The 18166-nt window shown below is 42.5% G+C and overlaps 1 protein-coding gene across 1 annotated transcript in view; it reads left to right on the forward strand.

Moving 5' to 3' along the window:
• The window catches only part of LOC128445616 (collagen alpha-1(XXIII) chain), a 117820-nt gene extending 100095 nt beyond the window's left edge, over nucleotides 1-17725 (forward strand). Inside the window, exons 9-29 of the mRNA XM_053428365.1 lie at nucleotides 3304-3354; nucleotides 5115-5231; nucleotides 7611-7637; nucleotides 7744-7770; nucleotides 7880-7933; nucleotides 8042-8101; nucleotides 8203-8247; nucleotides 8362-8439; nucleotides 11228-11272; nucleotides 11532-11576; nucleotides 11690-11752; nucleotides 11844-11897; nucleotides 12164-12229; nucleotides 12324-12350; nucleotides 12439-12498; nucleotides 12589-12660; nucleotides 12747-12773; nucleotides 12890-12943; nucleotides 13186-13272; nucleotides 14498-14536; nucleotides 14861-17725. Of these exons, the coding sequence (XP_053284340.1) occupies nucleotides 3304-3354; nucleotides 5115-5231; nucleotides 7611-7637; nucleotides 7744-7770; nucleotides 7880-7933; nucleotides 8042-8101; nucleotides 8203-8247; nucleotides 8362-8439; nucleotides 11228-11272; nucleotides 11532-11576; nucleotides 11690-11752; nucleotides 11844-11897; nucleotides 12164-12229; nucleotides 12324-12350; nucleotides 12439-12498; nucleotides 12589-12660; nucleotides 12747-12773; nucleotides 12890-12943; nucleotides 13186-13272; nucleotides 14498-14536; nucleotides 14861-14863 (1101 nt within the window). The 3' untranslated portion in view covers nucleotides 14864-17725. The remainder of the gene's footprint in view (nucleotides 1-3303; nucleotides 3355-5114; nucleotides 5232-7610; nucleotides 7638-7743; nucleotides 7771-7879; nucleotides 7934-8041; nucleotides 8102-8202; nucleotides 8248-8361; nucleotides 8440-11227; nucleotides 11273-11531; nucleotides 11577-11689; nucleotides 11753-11843; nucleotides 11898-12163; nucleotides 12230-12323; nucleotides 12351-12438; nucleotides 12499-12588; nucleotides 12661-12746; nucleotides 12774-12889; nucleotides 12944-13185; nucleotides 13273-14497; nucleotides 14537-14860) is intronic.
• The last annotated feature ends 441 nt before the right edge of the window (nucleotides 17726-18166 follow it).

Here is an 18166-nt window from a genome sequence, read left to right on the forward strand (position 1 = left end):
CAACAGCTAAATCCGGCTCCTATGATGAGGTCCATCTCCAAAGCCCGAGATGAGAAATCATGATGTTTCAGTACGATGAAAAAACTTAAACCTCACCATCAAAACTCAATGGTTGAGGCAGTGCCAATATCTGCCAGCTCCTCTCGACCAGTGTTTTCTTTTAAACATCACAGCAGAACTCCGCTCTGCATCTGGTCCATGTTCTTTCTCCGTGTTGTCTTTTGATGTGATATCATTCCAGCCACCATGAGATCTATGTAATTATCTGCCGCTTCATTCACTGTGGTTTGAAAAAAATCCCCCTGTTCTTTACATGGTAAAAAGACGGCTCGTAGTCTTCGAAGGAGTCACGTTCCCCATAAATAAGTCGGTTTGTTATGTTAAGGATAAAATATCAGGTCTGGTCATGTTATTTTATCCAGTAAAAATGCTAAGTAAATATACAATTAAATCAATTAAATTATTCAATTAAGAAAGGAATCATTGCATCTCTACATAAATAGTTGTAAATTCACTATAGATTTATTTTTGCGTTGCTTGGACTTAGATGTAACGATATGTATGGTGCACATCTAGATGTGTTGACTGGCCCAGGTCCAGACCAGCCCCCCCCAACAGCCCTCAAAGGATCAGCAGTGTAGCGGATGGGTTAATGGATGGGTGGATTGATTCTTGTCCGAGCAAAGCTGCTTATAATCTGTCTCATAATCATCTTTTAAAATTGAAAAAATGACTAATTTGTAATATACAAATAGTTAATAAGTGTTGGACTGTAATTTTGATTTAGCTTTCCTTTAATGTTCAAACCCCCGACTGCCAAACAGTTTCAAAATACTAACACGTACCACATTTATTAAAACTACAGACGTACACTCCTTCTGTAGCCACTTAATGCTCTTTTTTTATGAATTCTCTTATTCTTTAGCGAGTATCCATCAAAAGACAAGACTTAGTATAATAATTAGAAATAGATGTGTTGTTATAGATCTTCAGAGAGGCTGACATAAACAGAGTGTGTAAATGTATCGGAATGAGGAGCTATTGTTTTACAGCGGAGCATACATGGGGAGTCAATCTGACAGGGCTCCCCAGCAGAACAATATTAATGGTGCGGTTCAGAAACATTAAAGGGAATTCCTGATTCCCATCGAGGCCTGAGCCAGATTATTTCTGTGCCTCGATTTTAATAGGTTTTGAGAATTAAATCTTTTTGGCTTCCTGCATTACATAGTTCCTCCAAATGGTAAATATTGTACTTGGTCGAGGCCTCCGCAGCTTTGATCCCTTTGAGGTCTGAAGCCCAAACTTTGTTCAAGTGTTAAGAAAAACTCTGTGTAACTGCTAAGCGTATCACTTAGAGACACAGATTTGTTTCAAAACAAACTTTGCAGCTCCTAAAACTACTGTTGTCCTGAATATATTTCAACCAAATAAAAAACTGCTGGTCTCTGAGTATGAAATGAACAGCTCAAGGTCCACTGAGGTTGAGCAGAGGGAAAGTGGTGCAGGGGGGGGGGGGGGGGTTTGGAGGTATCGTCCCTTTACGTAAGCTCAGTCGTCACCTGACCTTGAACGTCGTACTCTGTGTCACCTCTGAACTCCACAAGAGACTTAACGGAATACATGTGAAAACAGGAAGTGGCCATGAATCTCTGTCAACCTGTGACTTCCTGTCAATCCATCATTTCCAGGACCTTTGTCTGGCTGAGTCATGGTTCCAGAGCAGATTGGACAACAGGGGCATTAAAACACAATCAGATGTTATGGAACCACCAACAACATGAGACAGAAGCTCATGTGTGGTGTTGTACCTTTCTCTCAATCAACTTTGATTACAAGCCATAAAGCTGGCAGCCATTTCCCCCCCCCCAACCTCCATACTGTCTTATCCATACGGAGGAGACTGTGTGTTTATGTTTGCCTGGAAGCCGTGTTGAAAGACAAGTCATGATGGGAGTTTCATCCCAAGCCAAGTCTCCCTTTGCCCCCCCTAGGGCAGCTGCAAGTAGACCATGGTTAGACAGGGCTCCGAGGTTGAATGGCTGTTTGTCTTAGTATCAGCCTAAGGTCTGATGAGTATGAGGTAAAGCGGAAGCCCACAGTGAAACGGCCTATTCTCCTTCGACATGTTTAAGGAGCATATGTGTATGTGGTCTCCATGGTGCAAACAGTGCAAATGAGTGAATGTGACAGTAGGGAGAGAAGAGTGTATAGGCAAGGAGAGGAGGAGGAGGAGGAGGAGAGCCATTTGCGGCGTCGGAAAACCCCTCAGCTATCCAGCGTTCACCGCAGCCTGTTAACGGAAACCAGCGTCTCTTCTCCATTCTGTCCCTACTGTGTCAAACCCCCCCACACACACCCACACCCACACACCCATGCCTCCTCTTCAGATCTCCATCCTGTCTCTCCATCTCCATCCTTCCATGTGTTTTCGGAGGGAACTCAACCAGAGAGGCAGCCCAGCGCTCCGAGCTCTCTGGTGGCAAACAATCTCTGCTCCTTTCAGCTTGACAGACTAACATCACACCCGCCGTCAGTCGGCTGGAAAGAGCCGAGCCATTCGGTCGCGAGGGGTAGGGAGGGAAGACGGGAAGACATAAGAATCAACACACACACACAGGATACAAAGGGGGTCTTACTTTTTAGTTTTTTCATAAACTTGTGTCTCACTATTTGCAGATGATGTGTCTTTGTTCTGTACATTTATTCTGCAGAACTCGTTAATGCCTTTTTCCAATATTAAGCGGCCTTCAGGCGTGTACTGAACTCCACTGATCCTACGGCCTCTCTCCGCGGAGGCTGTATGTGTGAACGCAAATGTCCGAGCAAGAGCCTCCAGACTTTTTCCATCTGGCCCCCTTAAGTCGGCGGAGGAGCACATATGAGTGAACACAGCAGGAGATCCCCCGCAGGATTCACTGCGAGCAAGTGGGCGTGTAGCGTGATATTTCTAACACGCAACAGAAAAATACAAAATGAAAACATATATCTGAGGATGGAAAAAGCGGTGACATACATGAAGAAGACACCAACGAAGACGTCAAGAGTGTGGTCTCTGCAGGGGAGTTAATACGATACATCAATACAGCCTGCCTCCGCCTGCTGCACCTCCACCCCTCATCTGAATCCGGATTTGTTGCAGTTGTGAATGCGTCCGAGCGGAGAATCTCCTGCTGCGTTGTGCATTCCTGAAAGGAAACCTCTGGAGAAAGTCCAGACCCAATTCTCCTCCAAAGGTTGTGTCTGAAAACGGCTCTGGTTTGCTAAGCTGCTGAAATGTCCCTTTGTCGCTCCTCTTTTCAGAACTATGGCACATACGCAGGTCTGCACAGTAATCAGATTCTCACCGTCAAGGTTTGTCCCTTCCAGCAAACGTCCCTTCGTCCTCCCAGCAGCCCCGGCTCTCTGTCAGGCTGCTGAACTGTCGCTATCCCTTCAGAAAGAGCAGCAAACCCTTTCTTTTCACGCTTCTTCTTTTGGCTTACAGCTTCTGGGGCTCCTAACACACTTCTGTTTTTTCCCACAGAACTTTTTGTTGTATCCCTTCCCTCTGGACGCTCTCAGTTAAAACTGGACTTCAGATTTTCTTATTCATGTATGTCCCTCTCCTTTCCCTTGTTTTTCCCATCCTTTCTTTCTGCCCGTGCTCTTTCCATCTACTCTGTCTTTCTCTTCGTCTTTGCTGCTCCATCCTCAGATGGCCTTTCCCCGCTATGACCACGGCTTTCTCTCTGGAGAACAGACCGGCAGCTTTCAGAGACGTTTCCTGAAGGTAGACCACCACTAAGGCATGTGTGCGTTTTTTAACACTTTAATCAACCTTTCTCGCTCAGCCGTGCATCCCCTCCCTTCCTCACTCCCTTTCACCTTTCTCAGTCCAACCACATTTGACCTTTGTTTCTTAATTTTCCTGTGTGTGCCTGCTTTCTTAACTGTATGAAGACATGTGGTGAGGTCAAACTGTTTGTACAGAATGTGTAGAGCAGGGAAACATCTTGGATGATGAACCACACACGTCTCAGACAGACTCAAAGTGTGCTTCTTATTAGAGGGAGAATAGAAGACGTTTGTGCGTGACATTTTGGTTGAGGCCGGACCTTACAATGTAATTATCGGTTAGGAAATCATGTGTTGGTCTGCTGTAAGTGCTTAACACCATTTTCATGAGAGTGCTTGCATTACAATGTTCCATGTAGTAAAACAAACCATAATGCTCCACATGTCAGTCAGAGATGAGTGGGTGCAGAGAGAGTATCCTCATGTGACTGTAACACTGGTCCTCCATCAACTTCAGTGGTGAGAAAGATTTTGAGGCGCTGATGGTTTCTGTTTGGTATAAACACGAGGGTGGAAGTCATCAGAAAGAGACGTGTCCCCAATTACATGTAAACTCAGTGATGGATGGTTCTTTAATATGAGGAAACAGTTCGGTTTCTGTTTTATGAAACGTTTCTTTGTTCATTTCTAAAAGTTAACAGGTCTAAGATGTATTTAAGAGATTTACTGCGGTTTTTCGGTTCACTCTCACCTCTAGCATCTCTGATTTGTCATTATTGGCCTCAGCAGTTTTAATTGAAAAGCCTAAAAAAAAATCCTGTTGACTCACTGCTGTTTGTGACAAGCTGAGACCGTAGATGATATGTAAAGATGGACGACAAGACTTTTCCCTAAAATGAAGCCAAAGTGTCTTGATCGCCACCTGGTGGCTGGCTGCAGTTTAAGTTATAAATCCTGCCTCCTCTAGTTAATGGTCATGATAGGGAGCAAACCAACAAGTCAAGTAAGGACATTTTTTGTCCATTCAGGAAGTTCATATCACACTGATGTTGGTTAATTATTATATCAGTGTTGTGTGTATGGCTAGTTTATGCTGCCACCAAGTGGTCAAAAAATAAATTATTGCTGGCATAAGGAGTAAATCTTAGGATGTCCTTGACGAATGAAATTAATCAAAGAAGCTACAAGATTTTTCACCCATTGCATGATGGTGAGAGTTGTGATGATAGAGATAAACATGAACTGTAGGCAAGAAAAGACTAATAACTGAAAGTAGTCTTCTTCCTAGTTTTTTTCTACTACCAATTTGTCTCGTGTTTTGTTTTATTTTTCATTAGGGTGACCAGGGCCAGGCAGGACCCGCTGGTCCTCCAGGTCCCCCAGGTCCTCCAGGTCCCAGAGGCCCCCCTGGGAACACAGGCAAAGACGGGCCCCGTGGCCCTGCTGGAGAACCGGTAAGAGCTTCTCCTCATGTATCAAAGTGCCAAATGTAAACTCAAAACTATACAAAACAATGCACCCATATACACACACACACTTCACTCAGTTGCAGTTATTCTCCTCCTTCATCACTCACCCCCCTTCCCTCAGCCTCTCACTAAGGTTTCACCACAAAGAATGCAGTCACTTAAAACACCTCAGTTATCAGGGGCTGTGTTGCTCCAGATGTGTTGACCTGGTACGGTTCAACCGCAGTGTGGGATATTTCGCAAGTTGTGTTACTGTGTGTGTATATGCTGTGTGTGCACTTGCATCTAAACACATGTATTAAAGGGGGAACAGGGTCCATGCCGTAAATCGCTGTGAACCAATATTCCCATTTTTCCGGGATCGCTAGTGAGCTGTGGTTTACCTAAAAACTCCCAGAATAGCCACTTTACCCCTGCCCTCATCTGTTTTGTGTAAGACAGCGGCCACAAAGCTCTCCAACACGCCCCCATTCTCCCACCCTCCCACCAGGACCGTGTCGCTGTGGACCCCTGTAAACAGATATGGCACTGTGGCGAGTTCATGGGCAGTTTGCCCGCCTCACCAAACAATAGCTGTGTCCTTGCCTGAGGCAGTTTATGTTTCTCAAAATTACGTTTTCTTCCCAGAGGTTAGTTCATATGCAATCTCAGCTTTAAGCTGTGGTTCTAAGATGGAGGAGAGGGAAGGAGACTATGAAGGTTATTTCTGTTTATCCAAGGGAAGGAATGAATGTTCTTACCCTCAACCTCACAGGACAGCAAAGACATTCAAGTGAAAAATGTTGGTTTTAGCATTGGTGAGTTATGAACTTAGAGCTGAAACGCCAGCGCAGCTCCGAAAATTACTAAAAGCAGAACAAGAAAAAAAGGGAGGGGGCTGTTCTGTGACCTCGTCAATTTCGAATGTGTTCTCCAAGTTGATTAAAGGCATTGCAAAACCCCAAACAGCTAAACAAGGCCGTGTGGTGCTAAGAGCTGCTCCATGTTGTGGGCAGATGTCTTAATGGAGGAAAGGCTGAGCAGCAGAAACTGAGCAATCCTTCCAGTATGGATGTCCGTGAACGCTTATCATTTATGTCAGTGAAGTGGAGACAAGTAAAAGAATGGTGGATCATTTCCCTCTGATGTGTGGCTTCAAGAATCTGCTTTGGTGGATGTTTGATATTTGGGAAAATGTATCTGACATCTGAACACACATGGGTCACAAATGAAAGAGAAATCCTATTGTTGAGCTTTTGAAATCTACTCAAGGGATGAGCATCATTCTTCCTTAAGAAGTACTCTCCAGTCCATGCATAAAATGTATTGACTCTTTAGGGGTAATGGCTCGTTTTATGTACAGAGGTAAAGGAACATTGATGCGTCGATCTTTTTGTCCGATGGCAAATGTTGTCTAAACGCAATTAACGTTTGCTCAGGCTGTTTTCGCATCTAATGAACACATGCGTTGGAGCTCAGTGCAACTCAAGGATTAGAGTTGTACCTTTATCCAACGTGACTGATCCAGGAAATGGAGAGACAGAAACAGAGACAGCTGTTTCGGGTGGTGAGGTGCTCTGGCTGCAGCGGTCTGCAAACTGAGAAAACGTTTCGCTGCTATAGGACTAAAACGAGTCCAATGAAATAACTTGTTACTTTGCTATCGCTAATACAAGCTAACTTTTAAAAGTGCAACCTCAATGCAACTTGTGAATCATCAACTACAGTTACAGACTAGATATTCAAATAATGAGTCTAAAGAAACCTCATCACTGGAGAGAAGACGACTCGATGCAGGAAAGCCACCGTAGTTCTTCGAGAGGAAAGCAAGGGGTATTCTGTTGATTGCAATACACAACTTCACCACTAGATGCCACTAAATCCTACACACTGAGCCTTTAAGGAGAGTAAAACTAAATAAATAAATAACATATAATGACTGATTAACAGTAAAACAACAAACTCTTTTCCCACAACTTATTTTTTTATTTATCCCCAAAGTGGTATTTTAACACAAACAACTGCAGAGGATTAACACTTTGTGCAGATGGAGCGTAATCCAACACATCACTCATGGTTATTCAACTGGGGTGACATGTGGTGAGTGTAACAGGCTGAAGCGTATGAGTCACATCATTTTCGCAGTCATTAAACTCATTCAGTAAGCCCTTGTGTCTGTACAGTACAGATGTATCCAGTTTATCCACTTGTTTATTATAGTTTCATCCTTTAATTATCATCTGCGTGTATGAATGAGCGCTTCACAAACCAAAAGTCCATGGACTGGCCATTCCTCATCGAACACTGACATCTAGTGGTCATTTGTTTAACTCTTTGATGGAAACTGACTTCAGACCATAACCATGTCTCCTCTGTCGTCCTCAGGGTTTTCCAGGTCGTGATGGCGCTGAGGTGAGTGTAGTTCAAATCCAATTTTTATTAGTAGGTTTTTTTTTCATGAAGAATTACTCTAAATCTGTGACCTGTCTTCTTCTCTTTGAATATATTTTTGCAACAGGGACCACCGGGGTTGTCTGGAAAGCCGGTAAGATCATGTGTGGAAAATGGCTTCCTTTTGGTTTACCTCAAAATTCTCACTTCTCTTGTCAAAATGCGACCAAAAGTTTGAACTTTTAACATTTGTGATCTGACAGGGAGAGGCCGGTGAGCCCGGCTATCAAGGGGCACAGGGTCCTCCAGGGATGAAGGTACAGAAAATCTTTTACTCATCAGTAATCACATCTCAGACACAGTTTTAAATGTGGCCTTGTCTTTTCATGCATTTGACCTTGAATGTCCATTGTGTTTTGTTAAAGGGCGAGCCAGGTGTAGCAGCAAAGGGAGAGAGAGGTATGGATGGACTCCCCGGATTAAAGGTATGGGACAATTTTCAAATAGCTAATACACACACATAAAAAAAAAATGTTGTAACATCTGAAAGAATTTGACCATAAAAATGCTTTTTTGCGTCACACAGGGTGACAAAGGGGAGATAGGAGAGCAAGGACCGGAGGGAGCCATGGTATGTATCTCACCCATTCAGTTAGGCCTCTGTTAGTATAATTCTATCAAACACATTCTGAATATTTTATCATGTTTATGTCGAGCTCATTTGTTTATTCCCTCTCTGTCTCAGGGTTATCCTGGAGAAAAAGGCAGCACAGGTTCTTCAGACATCATTGACTTCAATGGGAAGCTCCTAGATGCTTTCCAGGTGAGAATCTTCCACCTTTTGTTTGGGTGGTTATTAGTTTATCTCAACTTTGATAAAAACTGTTGTTGTGTTGTCACAAACATGTTTTTTCCGAAACTGCAAAACTCAACATGTCAACATGTCGCCGTTTCTCCTTGACAGGCCATCGACACCATCAGCATTTCGGTAAACGGCTGTTGTTTCTGCACGGTTTTGGTTGTGTGATCAGTAACTAACGCACATAATAATGCATAGACCCACACAGGGAGTTGAATACATGCACACAACTCATTTCGTTCCCTATCCCACTTTGAACAGTGCATCCGTGTGTTTTTGTAGATCAGTTATCCACCAGTACAGACTTCAGATGTATTGGATGTCCCTCTAGAGGTCACCATATCGAGAGTATTTCTGAATGTGCCTGGTTTACTAGTCCAGAGATTTCCAAAGTTTACAGCCCTCAGGCTCCAAAGTAAAGATGTCAGAGATTTAGGACCCCTGTTATCCGGAGGAATATTGATTTCAGCACGTTCAAAAAAGAAAACAAAGAAATCTATGTGCACATGTTGCAGTGTTTCTTGTGATGCTGTAAATTGATCTGTTGCAACTAATGTGATCGATGATCTGATTCTATCATAATCACCTCAGTGGTAGGACAAAGAAAATCAGAGAGCTTTTGAAATATTTTGTTATTTCATCCTTTGTAACAGTTACGGCTAAAATAGTATATTTTAACTGATTTTATATTGATTCACTCATCACTGTTCCCTTCTGCCAAACTCACTGTTGTACTTACAAGGGTTAAAAACTTACAGCCCCAGCAAATATAGTGCAGCTGCTGTATTCGGTTAGATAACACGGAGCCTAAAGGAGTATGCTTAATCATGCAGAAGAGTCAACTGCCTTTGTTACACTGTTCTGAGTGTGTTTTCATGCTATGTGCCCAGAGTGCCTCACAATATACATGGTTGTGACTTGCTATAGGTCAGCATGGTGTATTCTGTCCGTGTATTTGTGCGGTTCCACATTACTCAGGTGTTGCACAAGGGGAATCCATTGGCACGTACCCCTCACGGTCGCCACGGTGTCAGTTTCACATGTCTGTCTTCATACACAAGACCCTTTGATTCGGCCATGTACCATGCTACATGCTAAGAGATGGCTATCTCTGCAGTGGAGTGTGTATTTGATTAAAAAACACTATGAACCAGCTCCCCTTGGCCCTGCCTGTGACACTGCAGACAGCAGTGTGAGAGTGTTACAAAGGAGTTGGTGAAAACGCGAACCTGAGATTTTATCAGAAGTCTCTTGTCGGCGTGGATCGGCTGCGTCCAAATCACACACCAGGTCTCCGTGAGAGTTATATCAATGGAGCCGGGGGTGCTTACCGGCCACCCAGCTGCCATTTTAGGTTCAAAACCCCATGCTGAAATAGTTTGTTTGTTGCCATTATTCATTTTACAGCTTTTAGTATAATTATCCGAGTGAGTAGAATTTACTTTCCAATGATGGAATATCTCAGATCAAATAGTTGTTTGTAAACATCTGTTCATTTCTGCGGCTTGAATAGAGAATTGTAAAAAGAAACTGAGAGATTCAGCATGTGCACCTCGGGGAGACAACATGTTTCATCACTCCCAGATGGCTCGGGACTTTCAGAGGGTGGAGAAAATGGACCTGTTAGTCTTTAGGAGACCGTGCTATTCTTCATCCATTCTCAGTGTTACATAAAGTCGCATGAATGTTTAGTTTCTCCGCTTGTTGTCCAAATCGTCCTGCATCAACAGAATGGAAAACCATGCCAGGCTTTTATGTGTAGCACAAACCACATATGACGCTGTCTCACAATCTGAATGAGATAAAAATTGCTTCAAGTTGGTTTGTGATCAACAAAACAAAAGACGTCATCAGCTTTGTTTAGTGTCGGGTCTGTTCTGTGAAATCCTCTCTGTTGCCTCCAGCTCCGGCCTTATGGTAAAATTCTGTGAGTTCCCAGTTTCTGTAAACAGCTTCATGATGTATACACATTATGTCAATGTGACTCTGCTGACGAGTACAGACCTAATGACTGGTTCAGTTATAGTATTTTATTACCTCCACCAAAGATGTTTGGTTTTCACCCCTGTGTGTTTGTATGTTGGTTGGTTTGTAAACGATGAAACCTTGTGGAAGGATGTGGTGTAGACCAGGGAAGGATACATAGCATTCTGTGATGAATCCATCGTTTTTTTCTCAGGGAATAATTTGATGTGAAAAAATTCACACATTTATAGGACTGTTATCTATGAGTGTGTGAAATTTGGTGCAGCATAACTGAATGACCTCGGCTGAGGTACATGCTCCACTGAGTGATCGTATTAAGAACGTATCAAAGCTCTTGCTCAAGGTGATGAAGCCACAGAGAACTTGAAGGATGCTTGGAGAGTGCATACCTCCACTGAGGCTAACTCTTAACCTAGACAATATAAATCCTGGATCTGCTCCACATATTACTGGCTTCTGCCTTGTGTCATGCCCCAGCTTTCCACAAAATGCAAACGTGAATCAGCTCAGTAGATTTTGAGTAATCCTGCTGTCTGACAAACAAACAGCAAAGAAAACAGAATCATAACTTACTTTACTGATTTATATAGGAACTTAAGATGATCACTTGCCAGTGCTGGGTCTCTACTGCCCCACAGTGGCCAGAAATCAATCATTGCAGGTTTAAAGATGGATATTCTCAATTCTAATTCCAAGTCAATAGAGACACATCACAAAGTCTAACTGAGTTTTTGTCCAATCCTGTTTTCTGTCTGCCTTTCCCCAGGGCCCGCCTGGACCCCCCGGACCCCAAGGCCCTTCAGGGGAAAAGGTAAATACTTGAATAATATATTTTCCCCACCTTCCATTTTCAAAACGGGCTCATTACTTTTGTTATACATTATTTTAGTTTTGCATCATTTAGCGCCGCTCTGCCAACATCAACACAGAGTCCAACCAATATGGATGGGGCAATAGAACACAAGAATATTCCATGTTGCACAGCTTTTCAGTGCAAATCACGCATAACATATGTGCACCGTTAAACTCGTATTCATCGAGTGACTGAAGCTGTCCTTGTCTTCTTCCAGGGTGACCTCGGGTTACCTGGTCTAGCGGGAGTTGATGGGGAGGAGGTAAAGTTGCAGAAATTACCCACAAAATCATTAAAAATGAAGTATAACAGCATTTAAGACCTTTTTGTGTCTAGATTTGTTGTTGGAGATCATTCTTAATTCTTCCTCTCCAGGGACCTAAAGGTGACACAGGACCCGCTGGCGAGAGGGGGGAGATGGGGCTCTCTGGGCCTGCTGTGAGTGGTGACCGCACACATGTCTCTCTGATACACAAACAGTGACATGCACATAAACAGCAGGAGGTTCATTTTGCTCTTTGTGGTTCAGGGTATGGACGGACACAAAGGAGAGAAAGGCGACTGCAGAATGGACGACAACCTGGTCAGTGAAACACACACATGAAATTTTGCCTAATGAGATTTCATACAAAGTCTATGCCAAGGCACGAATAGACATGAGTATCCACCGTTCAGTTGTGTTTCCGCTCAGTGAGTGTGACTAAGCTTTCAGCGCTCTGGTCAAGAACTTGATCGCTCAGCTAAGGAGACCAATAGAACTGCGCTGTTGCTCAGTAAAATTAAAGTGTTTCTTTAAACTTTACCAACATCAGCCTCCTGTTTGACTCTTGTGATTTCCATGATACTCAGATTCAGATGATATCCCAACCAGGCCCACCTGGTCCACCTGGCCCTCCCGGGTCCTCTGGATCCATGGTGAGTGCATTACCATCCCACTCCTAGTCTGCTGCTCACATTTGTTATTTGCACCTATAGTCCTCTGGCACTCACGGTACACAATGCTTTTCAGGGGCTGCACGGGATGCCTGGTCCTAAGGTAAGACTGCACGGCCATGTTTCCAGTAGAATCAGTTTGTGGTGGAGGCTGTGACATGTGTTGACTCAGTCCCTGTGCTCTCATGCAGGGTGAGCCTGGAGCTGGTATGACAGGAGAGAAGGGAGACATTGGTTCACCTGGACCCAGGGTAAGTGACACTGGCCCTTTATTTTCATATGATAATAAAACCCAAGATATGCAAACATGATGCAGTGGTGATGATGTTCTTTCACTGCAGGGACCAGATGGCCTCCAGGGACTCTCTGGATCTGCAGGGTTAGTGGGTCTTCCAGGTGCCAAGGGAGAAAAAGTAAGAAGAAGATCGCCTCCACAAATATTTCAGTGTGCGAGTATTGAATGTGATATTAAGACTTGTGTGTGAATGTGTGTTTGCAGGGCAGAACAGGGGAGCCTGGACTTGATGTAAGTGTTTTCAATGAGAAGATAATTTTCACTGAATTCATTTAATTTTTAACCTCATTTTTAACCTGCATCCTGTGACATGTAAAGTTCTGATGCCTTTGTTCTTCCATGTCCAGGGTTTCCCAGGTATGACGGGAGACAAGGGTGACCGAGGTGAAAGAGGAGAGAAGGTTGGTACACAACTAAGCAATAATGTATTTATATCTAAGTTCAATATAAAACAATAACTGTGGTAATTTCAAAGGTCTGTTAAGCAACCGATACAATCTTCAGACCCAAGTTCACAACTTTTCAAAATAAAACGACTATAATTCAACTCAGTATTTTTTTAAGTTAACAGTTAACACAGTTAACTGTATTGTATGGCATGTTAATGAGTGTGTGTGTTTGTATCTGTCTTCTCCTTGTCCAGGGCGACAGGGGGACAGTAGGGAAGAGAGGTCTAAAGGGACAGAAGGGGGAGCAGGGTCCTCCGGGCTTGGACCAGCCTTGTCCTGTGGTACATCACATACAAACACACACGCTACAAAATGCTGCACATTTAGGTCGATTTCCTTCTCTCCACTTTCCTCTCACATTTTCAGTATTTTCCTTCTTTCTGCTCTCAGCACTGTTTCTGTTATTTCCTGTGCTTTCCTCTGAGTTTCCTCCTCAATGCTGTGAATGTGTAACTGGCTCTTGCTGACAGGGCTGTGATGCGACTAAAGGTGTGTCTGTGGAGACGGAGCTTTCTTCCCCTCCAGCTCCTCCTCTTCCTCCTTCCGGCCCTCAGGCCCCCTGTCCTGTGGTACAGTACCTCTGCCTCCTCTCTCCTCTCTGATCACTATCATTTCCAGCTGCTCTTTTCCAGCCAAACACTTTTATTTCTCTCGAACTCTGTTATGCATGTGTCATTGGTTCATACCTCATGTAGGTCAAGTATACACAGATATTACACAGTATGGTGTTTGTCATGTGACCTTTGAAGTAAGAGCACACTTAAGACATTACCATAGTTATCAAGCTTTTTAAAGGACCCCTTCAGACCTGGTGAAAACATCCGCCCAGAGTGATCGCAAGTGGTCAGAGCTAAGTTTAGTTTACACACCCAAAAGCGTCCTGAGATCCGATCACTCAGACCACATATGGACGTGGATTGGGACACATGTGGTCTCTTTCTTTTCGCTGCGTGACCGTGAATCTGTCGAGGGCCACGTATGAAGGACCGCCCGCTCAGCTGACGTCTTCTGATCTGCTACAGTTTCACAATGAATCAAATGTACTTTTACTCTCCTCTGCGTCCACAAGCTGATTTGCTAATGGCCACGTCACAAAATCCAACGCCTCATTGAGCCCCTCCTGTTTCCCCTCACACTCTCTCCCTCTCTCGCCCATGCCAACTCACAGACACACATACACACTACTACACACAATCACAGCTAGATCGTACACAGCTGTAATCTCTGACCGGGTAAAAACATCAACATTTTGTTTTCACCAACACGAATGACGTACATGACTATTTGCATATATAGTTGGGAAGTGAGATCCGATGACACGTTAAGGATGCATTTTTATTCTGGGCTCGAACCGACGAACTGAACACTGACCCCTTGTGATCGTATCTGTCATGACGGATCTAAGTTCCAGGTCAGAGCCGGGACTAAGTGTGTTTAAAAGATGCATCACTTGACCTGTTCTGGCTTTTTTAAATGTTTTATAATGCTGCTGTTCTTACTCTGCAGGGACAAGATGGGATGCCAATACCAGGCTGCTGGCACAAGGTGAGTGTTCAGATGAGTAACATGTTTTAAAAAAGCATATTGTGAACTAATGAAACGATTAGCTTCTGATGAATAGAAAGCAGTATGCACGGTTAGAGGATAGCTAACAGTCGAGTCATTATTATTACTCATGGCTTGTCAGCATTAAATTAATTGCTTGCCTCTGATTTATCACAGGGGCATTTTGTAAGTATATAACAATGTGTGAGTTCTGTAACTGTGATGCATGAAGGTGATTTTCTTGCTGACTGCATCACAAATTGCTTATTTGTGCATTTTGGTTTGATCCACTAATAATAACCACTCCCTGTTCTTCCTTTGCAGTGATGACTAACCAGCAGCACTGAATCTGTACATATTGATCTGGTATATATTGCAACTGAATACTACAACAAACAACCCACTCCTTTCCCCCACTTTTTTTATAAGAACTTTTATATAATATATTGAGATTTTTTTTTTAAAACATGGACCTTTTTGAGTCCAAAGTATTATGAAAACATTTTTTTTTTTTAAAGTAGAGATCCAGTGTGGTTGAGAATGCAGCGGTGCTTTTGAAGACGAGGAGCTGAACTGGCAGTGGGACTCTTACTTTGAAGGACAGTCCAGCTGACCATGTTGGAGAGAAGAGTGCCTTACTAACACAGTCTGCCTTGCTGCCTGATAGTAAACGTTGCTTGGGAATGACGGCGTGTGCACTCGCCCCCGGTGGCGAGGACGGATGGACAGATCTCTCGGCAGATGGGGGAGTGTGGGGTCAGTACTCTCTTCTGCTCTCTCTCTTCTCTGAAAGGAGGACATGTCGAGGCAGAAGCTCAAACGCAAGCGTCTCTCTCAGCCCTAAAGGGGGTGCGGGGCCTGGTGGAGAAAGGACACATTGACAGGCAGAGAGCACGAGGGGCAGATCGGCCTTTACGCAGCAGCGGAGCCACGCAAGGCCTCCGCGTCACACCGAACACTCAGACCCCCCCGTTCTGGAAACCCCTTCAGGAGGGGGGGGCGACAGAGGACACTGCGATTTCCACATCCACTTGGGAGGAGAAGACGCACACTGACTGATGATGTGACGCGATAGCTTGATTACCAGTTTGTTTGGTGGGGGGGGGATGTCACTGGCACATAAGAGAGGAGTTTACTGCACAGATACATTGGACACGTGGAGGTGATCTCCTGTATGGCTCTTTTGTAAAGCTTTTTGCATGATCATAATCCTGAGAGCTTGTATGATGTGTGGCCCCAGGTGAAGGTAGATTCATTTTCATTTGCAACAAGCAGTCTTTAACAGTCTTTCCATTTGAACAAGCCACTCAGAGGGGTCGGTAGGTCAACCTTTTTTTTTTATGGCTTACACTTAACAGCAGTGGTGACTCGCGTGTTGTTTTGTTTTATTCCGTTAGACTCTTGTCTGATTTTGTCCAGTTACATTTCATTCCTGTGCACTGGCATGTTTGCGGAATAAATAAATGAGTGAAGCTTCAAGACCGGGTTTGAAGGAACCAGTCACAGTATTCATGTTATTTCAGTGTTTCAACCAGGGAGCCAATCAGCTCCAACATTAGCCTGTTTCTGTTTTAGCTGCCTGAACAAACGGTTTGCTGATCAGATTCTTTTCTTAATGATTTCCAGCGTGACTGATCATTATATTTTAACCATTGATGAGGACATGTTTAATTACTGTTGCCAGTTTTATTGTTGTTACTTCTTGCTGCTGACTTAAATGTGTGCGTTTTTTCTGTTTGATATTTTTTTTTTGGAACCAATATTAGTCATTTGAACTGAAGGACTAACAGACTTTAAGTTTGGAATTTGAAACGGATGTATACAACAGCCCTAGTTTTTTATGGTAAATATTCATTTTTAATCAGCAATAGACAGTTTTAAACTTTGAAAAGCCTTTTCTCAGCTGGAATCATTTCTTTGTGTTGTTAAAAACTCTGCTTACATGTACAATCTAGGGTTGTCAAGGTCACACACATGTACACAGACACGCATCATTTTTCAAATAACCTGTGTAAGACTGCATTAACAATTTTTTTTATATTTTGGCTGCATGTATACAGGACAGAGATTACATGAAATCATTATTTGGTTCTGTTTACATGTGTAGAAATACATTGAGTTTCATGGTAAATTGTATTTTCTTAGCGGTCATATATTAAAACTGCATTGGTATTAGCTGCACTTTTTGATACATTATGAATAATATCAAGCAATCCTCTTTTTTTTTTAAGGCAGGATACGTGTTCAGGTTAATCACTAGTCTTACCGACTGGTTAGTAAGGAGAAGAACACAAATGCATCGGTGATGTTTGAATAAATGAAAATGGAACTAGTCCAACAAGGTCAATTTGTTAAAAGGGTAATTTAGTAGAAGGGTGACTGGTTCAGGGCTGAATCCAGTAGAGACAGTACATTGGTAATCTTGGTCAATAGAAATATTGAATAGCGGAAGTGTAAGCTGGCTCTTCCCTAAAATTATGATGTTCAACATCTGTGATTAGCTTTATTTTTCCAAACATCCTTTTTACGTTATAACTGCTCAGTGCCAAAGTTGCATTACTGACATCACACATAACAAGTTCCATATCGGTGGGATAAACTCAATGTTTTATGTTTTTTTTTTACTTCAGAAATGTTTTGTGAGAAAGATCTGTGCATCATATATTAAACGTATACAATGCACTGATTGGTGAGAGGTATTCTAGGGATGTTTCCCCTGAAACAAAGATCTGTAAATGAGGTGTATTACCATTAAGCTATCACAGAATAGCCGACACACAAACTTCATTTGAGTAACTTTTTGAATGAGATTCTTTGTTTTTATTGAAAGGTTTAACTGCAAATTGTGCAGGTCTTGGCATTATTTTACTGGAAGCCGATGGTTATCTGTCACTTATCTTTTTATTTCTTTTGCAGATTCTATCAGTTGCAGGTTCTAGGCTTAATGACGTCAATAGATGCCAAAAATATCTAACTTTACAGTTTGGTGTTTTAGCAAATCATATATTACAGTATTAGCTTGACTTTTCGAGAATGTTTTTTTTTGGTTGTGTATTTGGTTGTAAAAGAATTAAGCTATTTTTGTAATTACTTGTCTAAATATGTATAACTTGAGAACTGGTTAACTAAACATGTAGAATGAAATAAACTGGTTTTATGGTTTCTTGTCCATTAAATCATAAATAATCATGTGGAATTATTTTTGTTTAATTCCTTTGTATTCATACAGTCTTTCTTCACTAATTTTGAGATGTCTTATCAACCCCACGACATACTACATATTCACAAATTGCATTGACAGTGGCTTGCTATAACTTATAGATGTAATCATATAGTCTTAAGTATCAAATTAAGCATTATAATTCAAAAAATAAATGAATGTGGTCAGGTGCAAATTAATAAAAAATAAAACAATAGAGACAAACTATTAAAAGAAAAAATGACAGTCCAAGGTAAAGATACAAAGAAAAGTCCACCGTCTTTGTTGTGTGGAATAAATCAATAGTATTTAAGGTTATTTCAGCTTAAAACTAATTAAAACTTCAACCTGAGGGTGATGTAAGAGAGAAATTCACTTAATTTAGCTCACTCTCCAATGCAGACATATCTTAAACCTGTTTCAGTGCAATA

This window comes from Pleuronectes platessa, chromosome 8 (genome assembly GCF_947347685.1).
Source record: "Pleuronectes platessa chromosome 8, fPlePla1.1, whole genome shotgun sequence".
Lineage (NCBI taxonomy): Eukaryota > Metazoa > Chordata > Actinopteri > Pleuronectiformes > Pleuronectidae > Pleuronectes > Pleuronectes platessa.